This window comes from Taudactylus pleione, unplaced genomic scaffold, assembly GCF_031769625.1.
Source record: "Taudactylus pleione unplaced genomic scaffold, aTauple2 ptg000070l, whole genome shotgun sequence".
Taxonomy (NCBI): domain Eukaryota; kingdom Metazoa; phylum Chordata; class Amphibia; order Anura; family Myobatrachidae; genus Taudactylus; species Taudactylus pleione.
This window is the reverse complement of record NW_028284472.1, coordinates 8,203,494-8,214,925: the sequence shown is the minus strand read 5'-3', so window position 1 is coordinate 8,214,925 and position 11,432 is coordinate 8,203,494. Positions and strand designations below refer to the sequence as shown.

The window sequence follows — 11,432 nt, the reverse complement described above, 5'->3', positions numbered from 1 at the left end:
CCAAGATAATTTGGTGTGGCGAAGGATACTACAGGGGGTCTTTATGTGCACGTTGGGGCCCAATTACCTTGTTATGCTGTAGGATTCAGGATGTAAAACTCCTTGTAGCATTGAGCAAAATATTGCAGCACATGTATTAAAGATGGTTGTATCAACCTGTGGAATCTGCTGTGTACGTATAGCCTCTATAGGATAAAGTCCTGTGCAGTGGAGCAGATTTCTAAATATATATTTAAAGGATTTATCTCACCCAGTGCAATGAACGTTGCTGAGCCAGTGTCCCCTCAGATGAAGGTGAATCAGACAAATGTATAAAGTCTTGTCTCTGACACATGCTGTGCACTCTCTTAGCTGAGGGTGTCAGCAGGATCACGATTTGACACCTTACAGTTCTTAATTTGACTCTATTTTACTTATGTTGCTCTCCCACTGCTGTGTCTCTCCTTCTGCTTACTCTCTGTCAGCTGCTCATCTCTGCTCCATGGCGACATCAGCTCTCCCCTCACAGCCGCTCTGACTGTCACTCCTCAAACTGCGGTTTTGTTTTTTTATTTAAATAAACTTTATTCAAAATGGCATTAGCCTCTATGCCCTTTTGTAGAATAATCTTATTTTAATAGGATATCACATACTTCCCTGCTGAAAATATGCGTGTCCTCACGCAAAAGAAGTTGCCATCAACCGGATATATTAAAATAAGCATTAGGACTTTGGTCATATCACTGTAAAATACACAGATATGGGAATTGCATATAAATTACATAATATTCACATCACTGCATACATCTATCAGGTAATTCTATGTGGGGCTCCTGTGCTACATTGACAGATTCTCCCTAAAGCAACAGATCAAACCCTGGCAAAATGTGAGGTCATAAAATTTTGTCTAGGAAACCCCAACCTCTCCACCATGGATAAGTCTTGGACTCTTTCTGTACTTTCTCTGGGACAGGCTGTACAGACCTTAAGCTGATTATGGTGGTTTTCTGTTCTCCAAGCTCTGTCGTTCTTCTCTGCTTGTCGGTGACATAACACTTTCATCTGCTATACATTGACTTTATGTACCTCTTCCATTTCACCTTGGAATTCAGCAACACAGTCAATATGGGACCATGTATTCTGGACAAATGGAGGGTGTGATGTCCTTCTTACAGTGCAGTTCGGACAGTTCCGGCACCATCTCTTAATGTCTTCTCTCATGCCAACCCAAAATAACTTTTTCCAGATGCCTACTTCCATCCTTCTGCGCCCAGGGTGCCCGGACTGGTCATGATATTTTTGTAACATAAAACGGGCTCTTTTCTTTGGGACCGCAAGTTGAATATTCCTGTAGTTAGTTTTGGGATCCACACTGCATCGAAACAACTGTCCATTCTCTACAAACAGCCTTTCTCGCTGCCTCAACAGCTTCACAAGTTCTGGATCAGATTCTTGCCTTTGTTGCTTCATCAAGTATTTCCCATTCCTCAGTAAGGCTTTGAGGTGTCTTATCAACTGACTGTTGCCTTGCAAATTTTCACACCTGGTCACTTGTTTGGGTTGCTCAAGGCTTCTAGAACTGGATGCTAAATAATTCATGTCCAATAGTGAAGCATTCTGCCGGACAATCTGGAGACTGGAAATGGGAATCTCTGCCTCTTTTTGACAAGCTTCATCTTGTCCATCTTTCTCTCTTGCAGGTAGTCTGGGCATTATGCCTCCTTTCCTTTTGTCTTTCCCAGGTGAAAAGCTTTGCTTCTCTGAAAGCCGGACAGTATGCTTCTCTCCTCTGAGTGCCACTACAAGTTCCTCACAACAGTTGCGCAGCACATTCATGCCCACTATCACTGGAGGCAATCCATCATCTTGGACAGTGGTGATTATGAAGCCTTGCTGGGGTAACACTGTTTGTCCAATTTGAACTTCAGCTTTCCAGTATCCTTTGCAAGGGATGCAATGCCCATTACTGGAAATCGGGTTTATTAATGTGGAAGTTGATGGAAACATCTGTTCCTCCCCCCAGTGCTGCTCAAACTGGTTTTCTTGTATTGTGGTCACTTGTGAGCCAGTGTCTAAGAGAGCATGCATTGATACTCCATTGATGTAAACTGGAACCACTGGGCATTGGCCAACATAAAGGGGCGAACACAAGGTTTTGGAATTTAAACGGCCTGGCTGCTCACATTCTCTCTTAATATGTCTGCTTCAGTCATCACTTTGGAAAATAGGTTGTCCTTGAGAGGCAAAGCGGTTGGAAGAAAGTCTTGCCATGCTGCTATGGATGTCCCTTTGGGAACTGTTCTGTTGTCTCTCTTGGCACCATTCAATTTCTTCCTGGAGCTGTGCCTGCTGTCTTTTCATACTCTGCAGCTCTCTACACATTTCTGTCACACTGTGTGTCAGTTCAGCCAGCTTAGTTTGTGATTCACTAGTGGAGTCAGGTATGCATGCCTGCGTATGATGCACTGTCACTCCTTTCACCCCAAGTGGGTAAGTAGCTCCTTTAAAACTTGACTCCTGGGAATCAGAATTCTCTCGATACTCCAGCAACTCTGGAAAAGACACTTGAGGAGCAACTTCGGAGGAAAGGCTGGAGCCTAGAACTTTAATCGCGGCCTCTTTAAAATCCAGGAATGTGCTGTCAGGTTTTTGCAATCTCAGTAATCGCAGCTGAGTTTTTACAAATTCGTCCCTTGCACCTTCAATAAACTGGTCCAACAACATTTTGTCTTTGCCATGCACTTCTTCAGGGTCTGCATGCTGAACATCTCTGAGTGCTTCCTGCAGACTTAGGGCATAATCCCGGAGAGATTCTCCCTATAGTTGCTTTCGAGCATAGAAGTGCATTTTAAGTTCTGACACCGTCCTTGTGTCAAAGATGGTAGCAAGTCTTTGGAGGATCTGGTCCACAGTCTTCTTCTCCTCAGTAGGCCAGGAAGTTACCTCTTTTAGCGCAGGTCCTTTCAACTGTCCCATCAAGATCTCCACCTATTGTTGCATATTCAATGGGAACAGACGAAACATGGACTGCATTTTTCTCTTGAATTCTCCTAAGATGCTGGTTTCAGTGCTGTGGGCAATACCTGTGTAGGTTGGGAGCCAAGGGGCCCCAAAGTAGTATGGCATGGTAATTGGGGTAGCAAGAGTCATAACTGGGGCTGCTCTTACTGGAGCTTCACCATTGGGTGCTGGTCCCCCTCGTGTGGGTTGCCTGTCTTGTGACATTTCCTTTGTGCTGAGGGTATGGCTTGCTTTTGACTCTGAAAATCCTGTTCGTGACGCCAAATGTAATACCCTGATGTGAAAAGGGTGCAAATAATGTGGTGTAGGTACAGGTCAGAGTTACCTTGGTAGGGTATTCTTCCTTTGACAGCAGCTTTTCCCTAAACACTATCCCGGCAGAGAGGCAAGGATTCCCCAGGCAGACACAAAGAAGGGTAGACAGAGCTTTGCATAAAAGAATAAAACAGTTTATTCCATAACTAGGAATAGGAATTGGTTATGGTGAAGAGGAGAGAGAATGGATTCAGCTTATTTTACTCACACAATCTAATGAAATCACAGACACTTTATACATATTAAGGTCATCACACATATAGAAAATATATAACAACATTTTAGCTTAATACTACATTACTAAAATAAACCAATATAATCAATCTATGCATAGACATTAGTAAAGTCCAAGATAATTTGGTGTGGCGAAGGATACTACAGGGGGTCTTTATGTGCACGTTGGGGCCCAATTACCTTGTTATGCTGTAGGATTCAGGATGTAAAACTCCTTGTAGCATTGAGCAAAATATTGCAGCACATATATTAAAGATGGTTGTATCAACCTGTGGAATCTGCTGTGTACGTATAGCCTCTATAGGATAAAGTCCTGTGCAGTGGAGCAGATTTCTAAATATATATATATTTAAAGGATTTATCTCACCCAGTGCAATGAACGTCGCTGAGCCAGTGTCCCCTCAGATGAAGGTGAATCAGACAAATGTATAAAGTCTTGTCTCTGACACATGCTGTGCGCTCTCTTAGCTGAGGGTGTCAGCAGGATCACGATTTGACACCTTACAGTTCTTAATTTGACTCTATTCTACTTATGTTGCTCTCCCTTCTGCTTACACTCTATCAGCTGCTCATCTCTGCTCCATGGCGACATCAGCTCTCCCCTCACAGCCGCTCTGACTGTCACTCCTCAAACTGCGGTTTTGTTTTTTTATTTAAATAAACTTTATTCAAAATGGCATTAGCCTCTATGCCCTTTTGTAGAATAATCTTATTTTAATAGGATATATCACACACACGGTCAGATTTGTCAGATCTGTCAGATCTGTCAGATGAACGATTGAACGATTTGAACGATTTTATCAAAGATTTGAACGATTTGAACGATTTTTGACTGCGTTAAAAATGAATAGAATCGTCCAAGTCTGACTGCAAACACATCAGATGTCAGATATTGTTATCTGACCATCGGGAACGCGCATCGTTCAAATCATTCATCTGACAAATCTGACAGATATGTCAGATTTTCCTTCAGATATGAACGATTTTTTAAATCGTTATGGAGCGTACACACGGTCAGACTTGTCAGATTTGTCAGATGAACGATTGAACGATTAAACGATTTGAACGATTTGAACGATTTTACCAAAGTTTTGAACGATTTGAACGATTGAACGATTTTTTACTGCATTAAAATGAATGGAATCGTCCAAGTCTGACTGCAAACCCATCAGATGTCAGATATCGTTATCTGATAAATGGGAACGCGCATCGTTGATCGTCCATCGTTCAGGCATGTCAGATATGAACGATTTTCCTTCAGATATGAACGACTGAACGATTTTTAAATCGTTATCATTCATATCTGAAGGAAAAATCTGATCGTGTGTATGCACCATGTTCAGATCTGAAGAAAAATCTGAACGTGTGTATGCACCATTAGGAGACAGAGTGAAAAGTGATAAGAAAGTGATAAGGTGCCAGCCAATCAGCTCCCAACTACCATCTCACAGGCTGTTTGAAAAATGACAGTTGGGAGCTGATTGGCTGGTACCTTATCACTTTCTTATCACTTTTCACTCTGTCTCCTAACACTGCTTAGTAAATAGACCCCTAACTCACACTGTGCTTACATAATGGTACATTAACATACTCGTACGCAGCAACTTTTTACACACAGAGTGAATGAGTCAGGGAGCGTTTGGATAAGGAAACAAGGAATGGAGGCAAACAGAGACAAACTGGGATTACTGATCAGCCCTGGCAGTCTCCTGCAAAAGGGGTGTGACATCACCACAAAAGGGGCGTGGTTACATCTTATGGGGGCGTGGCACGTGTCACTGGGGCCTGGCATCGCGGCACTACCTGTCTTTCACTATCCCAGCCGAGCAGACCGTAGGGAGATGGAGCTGCTCGGCCAGGCTTTGACACCGGGCCAGCCCAACTGGCCATAAGTCCTTCTGGCATTTTCCAAAAGTGCCAGATGGACAGTCTGGCCCTGGTAGCTAAGAACACAAACATGTCTTGACCATTTTGGGGGGGTTGTTACAGCCTCCATCTGCAAACCCCTATGCTAGAAATATGGCTCTAGCATTTCAGTTTGCACGCCCATTCTGTGCGGGACCATAGAATCACTCAGGACTGCGACAATCTAATAACCTGCAACTGATGCTGCATCTCTTTACGTAGATGCTTGGCTTTGCAAAGCCAACATTATGCATATAAAGGCGCGGCTCAATACATCTCCGCGACATTGGCATATTTTCTCTTACCATCTGCCGGCACATTCGTAGCAGTGGCATCATTACAGTACAACTCTGTATCAGGCCCTTGGACAAGTAATCAAATCCCTTGGTATCGCCATGATTACACACTGTGCAGCCAGAACTTATCTGTACCAATACCAAATAAATATGCTGGAAATATATAGCCTGTAAAATATAGATAAATTATTTTTGCATTTGTAAATTCTGAACTATCATAATGGAAAAACCTTGGGCCTGATTCAGACCCACTCGCGAGCGGCTGTCCGCTCGCAAGTGGGTCGATGTTATGCACTGAGCATGCGCACGACGGAGGGAGCTCCGTCGTGCGCATGCGCCAGACGCGACGAGCGAAGGAAAGTCCTTCGCTCGTTGTGTCCGATCAAAGGGGGCGTGCTGTCAATGTTGATTGACAGCACGCCCCCTTTGGTGGGCGTGCTGGGGGCGTGCCTCCCTGACGGGGGCGTTCCCACGGGAACACCTCCCGTCAGAAGCCGGCCCACTGACATCACTAGTGATGTCAGTGGGAGTGATTTTGGCTCTGATAGAGCCAAAATCACTCCGGAGCTTGCGGTTGAAAACCTCAACCGCAGGCTTCGGCTCGCAATTTCGATGGTCGCGATGGTCTCGACCATCGCGGCCATCACAAAGCACGCTCGTATAGCCTGTGGGTGGTGACCCACAGCTATACGAGCGTCCAGTAGGACGCTCCATGAAAATGGAGCCCGGCCCTCATTCAGAGCGTGCGCTCTGCTCAGAGCGTACGGCTCTGAATGAGGGCCCTTGTTTCTAAGTTGTTTTAAAATGTACTGTAGAAAGTAAGGGCAGGAAAAGATGAATACTGTCGGCCATTTTAAAGTTTGGTATTTGGAATTATAATGGGCCGAACTCCCATAGTATAGTGCTCCATATAAGAGCATTAAGGGCAGCTGGGAAATGTTTAAGATCTCCTCACAAACCAGCTACAGTAGCTATTTACTCACAGGTGTTAGTGTTATCATCCAAGATGGAAGCTATGTGAGAGAAGGCCACTGCCTACTCCTGAGGAGCAGCTATTCCTACAGATTAATAAGTCATGTTCAGACGCTCTAGCAAATGTGTTACACTAGCTGACAGATCCACTTTAATGAAGTTTCCTTCAAAGTTCATAGATGTTTTTTTCAGAACAATTGAGCTGCAATGAGATGCTAAATGCTAAAACTTTAATGTAGTTGGAGGCTAATGCTAGTCTTGGAGATGATAGTTGGGTTTGGTTGTTTGGATTCAAATGGCTTCGATTGAAGGGTGTAGTTGGGGCCAGGTAGCTTATTGTAGTGTGGCAGGGTAGGGCCTGAGAAGTTTATATAAGGGAGGGTCAGGTTCACTTACTACTTCTTTTCTTCAGGATTCCCCCATCCACCCTATTGAGTGTTTGTTGTATGATATATTGTTATTTATGTTTTGTTTGTCTGAATTAATTCTATTTTGAACTTGGCAAAGGATCAGCTTGGAGGGAAAGCATTGCTCCTCACCGGCCAATAAGAGGTGCAACCGGTAGTTACAGGGCACCTTCCCTTTTCCAGGGCGAGCTTTTTGTGCCGAAACCTGAGCTTCTTCATTAAGGTTGGGTCCCAATAGTGCCATACTAATATAGAGAGAGGAGTGTGAGCCCTCATTGCTCAGTATAGCCCCCTCCCCCCATTGCTAGAGAAGTACTGTACAACATGGCTAAAGCTAAGTTTGGCAATGCTATCTATGGCCACCTTTATTCAGTATGCATCAAATTTTAATAAAAACTGTGACCTTATTTAAATTCAAACATTTGTCTTGTTATTACTAGTTGGTTATTATATATAGTATTAACAAATCCTGAGGTTCTCAGACTGTAGGACAGCTCATACACACATTTAAATATATATGTATTACGATCGTCATTTGCAGGAGGCAGAGAATGTGCCATCATATTTCCACAATGACAATCTAACAAGACTGGTAAGAAGCCTGTTTAACGCAGGAACGGATACGACATCTACTACCCTTTCCTGGGGTCTCATGCTGATGATAAAATATCCAAATATCCAAGGTACAGTCATTCTTTTTTAACCTTAACACAAATAATTATACAGTACAGTATGTTCCAGCCAGAATCTGTGTATTTCATAAGAGAAGTAAAAGTTGTATGAGCGTGATGTAGAGAACTTCAATAATTTAATAACATATTTGGTTATTCTGGGTTGGTTTGCTACTTATTTTATCTGTGTACATGTCTTTCACTGTCAAAACAAAGATATACTTTATGTAAGCACTGTCTACCTGTAATTGTGCAGCTTTAAATTAAATTGCTTTACAGTCCTTTCAACCTATAGATTTTTGTAGTACAGAATCTATACTGATAATATAATAAGAACGTTGTGTCTGTCTGTTTGTTACAAGTTGGCACAAAAACTTCTGAACCAATATTCATGAAACTGCATCATTTTGTGGTGCAAACCTCTAGAAATAACCTGCACTTTGTTACATCTCGTTCCATCACACTAAAGCTGAGCAATAGCAAAAACTAAATTTATTGACATCATCAATGCAAGAGATAGGTGTGGCACCATGCGCGGCCGGTAAGGGGTGGAGGGAGAGGTGCGCGGTCTCCTGAATAGAATAGGCTAGATAGCAGCCTATGCACAGGGCACACAGTGACATAGGTGTGAGTGGTGGGTGAATAGGAGAGGTTACATAGCAGTCTGTGCACAGGGCACACAGTGACATTGGTGTGAGTGGTGGGTGAATAGGATAGGCTACATAGCAGTCTGTGCACAGGGCACACAGTGACATTTATGTGAGAGTGGTGGGTGAATAGGAGAGGTTACATAGCAGTCTGTGCACAGGGCACACAGTGACATTGGTGTGAGTGGTGGGTGAATAGGATAGGCTACATAGCAGTCTGTGCACAGGGCACACAGTGACATTGGTGTGAGTGGTGGGTGAATAGGATAGGCTACATAGCAGTCTGTGCACAGGGCACACAGTGACATTGGTGTGAGTGGTGGGTGAATAGGATAGGCTACATAGCAGTCTGTGCACAGGGCACACAGTGACATTGGTGTGAGTGGTGGGTGAATAGGATAGGCTACATAGCAGTCTGTGCACAGATCACACAGTGATAATGGTGTGAGTGATGGATGAATAGGATAGGTTACATAGTAGTCTGTGCACAGGGCACACAGTGACATAGGTGTGAGTGGTGGGTGAATAGGAGAGGTTACATAGCAGTCTGTGCACAGGGCACACAGTGACATTGGTGTGAGTGGTGGGTGAATAGGATAGGCTACATAGCAGTCTGTGCACAGGGCACACAGTGACATTGGTGTGAGTGGTGGGTGAATAGGAGAGATTACATAGCAGTCTGTGCACAGGGCACACAGTGACATTGGTGTGAGTGGTGGGTGAATAGGATAGGTTACATAGCTGTCTGTGCACAGGGCACACAGTGACATTGGTGTGAGAGGTGGGTGAATAGGAGAGGTTACATAGCAGTCTGTGCACAGGGCACACAGTGACATAGGTGTGAGTGGTGGGTGAATAGGAGAGGTTACATAGCAGTCTGAGCACAGGGCACACAGTGACATTGGTGTGAGTGGTGGGTGAATAGAAGAGGCTACATAGCAGTCTGTGCACAGGGCACATAGTGACATTGGTGAGAGAGGTGGGTGAATAGGATAGGCTACATAGCAGTCTGTGCACAGGGCACACAGTGACATTGGTGTGAGAGGTGGGTGAATAGGAGAGGTTACATAGCTGTCTGTGCACAGGGCACACAGTGACATAGGTGTGAGTGGTGGGTGAATAGGATAGGTTACATAGCAGTCTGTGCACAGGGCACACAGTGATACTGGTGTGATTGGTGGTTGAAGGCGCTGCTGCCACCAGTCTGTATGGCACTGCTGATCACGAGGTCCACCCCCCGCAACAGGGCCACTATGCAAAGTTATATGACTAGAACACCACAAATGAAAACAAAATTGATGGCAGAAGCAATTGCATCGTGGGCGAAGCTGCGGTTGCACCAAACAGCCCTTCTCTGCCTGCCAGGTCCTACACGACTCAGCTGCACCCAGCATCTAATTCGCTCAAAATGTGCATCTTATTCACACAAATAAAGCAACTGGAAATAACAAAACTACTTAGCTAAACTGAACTGATCAATTTGATGTGCGACATGTGTACATCTGTATGTGAATGAGTCTCAATCTGTATACGAAGTGCTATGATGCAGCAACTACAGTATTTTCTCACTGGTACACCTCAGTTTTTAACAGTGAACCCAACAGATGAAAGCATTGTTGCACTAACAGTTGGGATATTTCTAAAGAATTGTATTATATGGCAGTCATGTTATCTGCATTATATGGCAGTCACTGTGATGTTATCTGCATTATATGGTGGTCAGTGTGATGTTATCTGCATTATACGGTGGTCACTGTGATGTTCTCCGTATTATATTGTGGCCACTACTAGAGAAAATGGTGTTAGTAAAAAGGGCTTTTAATTTTTGATAAATTAATCATAGTATTCTCCACCGAAAACCAACTTTTAAGTATGAGCTACTGCTTGTGGGCCAGTGGTTTCTTCCTGCCCTCTCTCCAGGCTAATATATGAACATTGGTAGCCTGTTCCAACTATACCTTCCACCTTATCTCTGGATCTTTCTTTCTGTTTCCTAGTGCAGTCAGGCACACTCAGATCCAGAACTGCTAACTTGGACTGTGACACAAGCAGACCCAGACTCATATTGACTCTCTCAGAATCTACCCAACAGATTAAAGTTTTACAGACTCTCCCTTAGGGGTATATTTACAAAGGTGCAGGTTTTTAGAAGTGGAGCTGTTGCCCATAGCAACCAATCAGACTCTAGCTATTATCTTCTAGAAGGTGATAAATGATAACCAGAATCTGGTTGCTGTGGGAAACAACTTCACTTTTCAAAACTATCACTTTAGGTCCAGCAAATACTCCAGTCTCACTCCTGAAGGCATTGCTCGCACAGTCACATCAGTTAGTTGATTATGACAATATCTAAAATATAATTTATTGTAGACATGTCTGTTTATAATTTATGATAGAAAAGGTCCAAGAAGAGATCTCCAGAGTTGTTGGATCCGCACAACCACTGTACAGCCACCGGGGACAAATGCCCTTTACACATGCAGTCGTACATGAGATTCAGAGGTTTGCTGACATTCTCCCTCTCAATTTGAGCCATGAGACATCTAGAGATGTGACCTTCAGGGGATATTTTATTCCAAAAGTTAGTATTGTATATTCTCTATAATTACAAATGTGCATTGTCTGCAAAGTTAATATTTTTTATTTACTTTAGAGGTTTTTTTTTAAATTGTTGCAACAATTTGGTCACTGTTGTCGTTTTAGCTAAAATATGCATCTTAGTGCATAACTCTTCTACCTATTAATGTGAAGAGTTGTTTTCTTGTCAATGTTTTATAGATCACTGTTACTAATGGGAAATCTGACGTAGATTTTAAAGTGTAACGCGCATCCTACAGTGGTAATTGATTATGGGCCTGATTCTGAGATTTAAGCAATGCCAATATGTGTATCAAGCCATTTTTATCCAGTAAGACTTACCTTAGTCCATGATGGTGCATGGCTCTTCCATGCTGGCTTTACCGGCCTGTGTCTGCTCCTCAAGGC

General features: G+C 43.5%; 1 protein-coding gene and 1 pseudogene across 1 annotated transcript in view; one reads left to right on the top strand and one right to left on the bottom strand.

Moving 5' to 3' along the window:
• The window catches only part of LOC148533736 (cytochrome P450 2K4-like), a 54,798-nt gene that overhangs the window by 27,761 nt on the left and 15,605 nt on the right, over positions 1 to 11,432 (top strand). The window contains exons 6-7 of the mRNA XM_088467325.1: positions 7,671 to 7,812; positions 10,844 to 11,028. Of these exons, the coding sequence (XP_088323451.1) occupies positions 7,671 to 7,812; positions 10,844 to 11,028 (327 nt within the window). The remainder of the gene's footprint in view (positions 1 to 7,670; positions 7,813 to 10,843; positions 11,029 to 11,432) is intronic.
• LOC148533737 (uncharacterized) lies at positions 850 to 3,204 on the bottom strand (annotated as a pseudogene).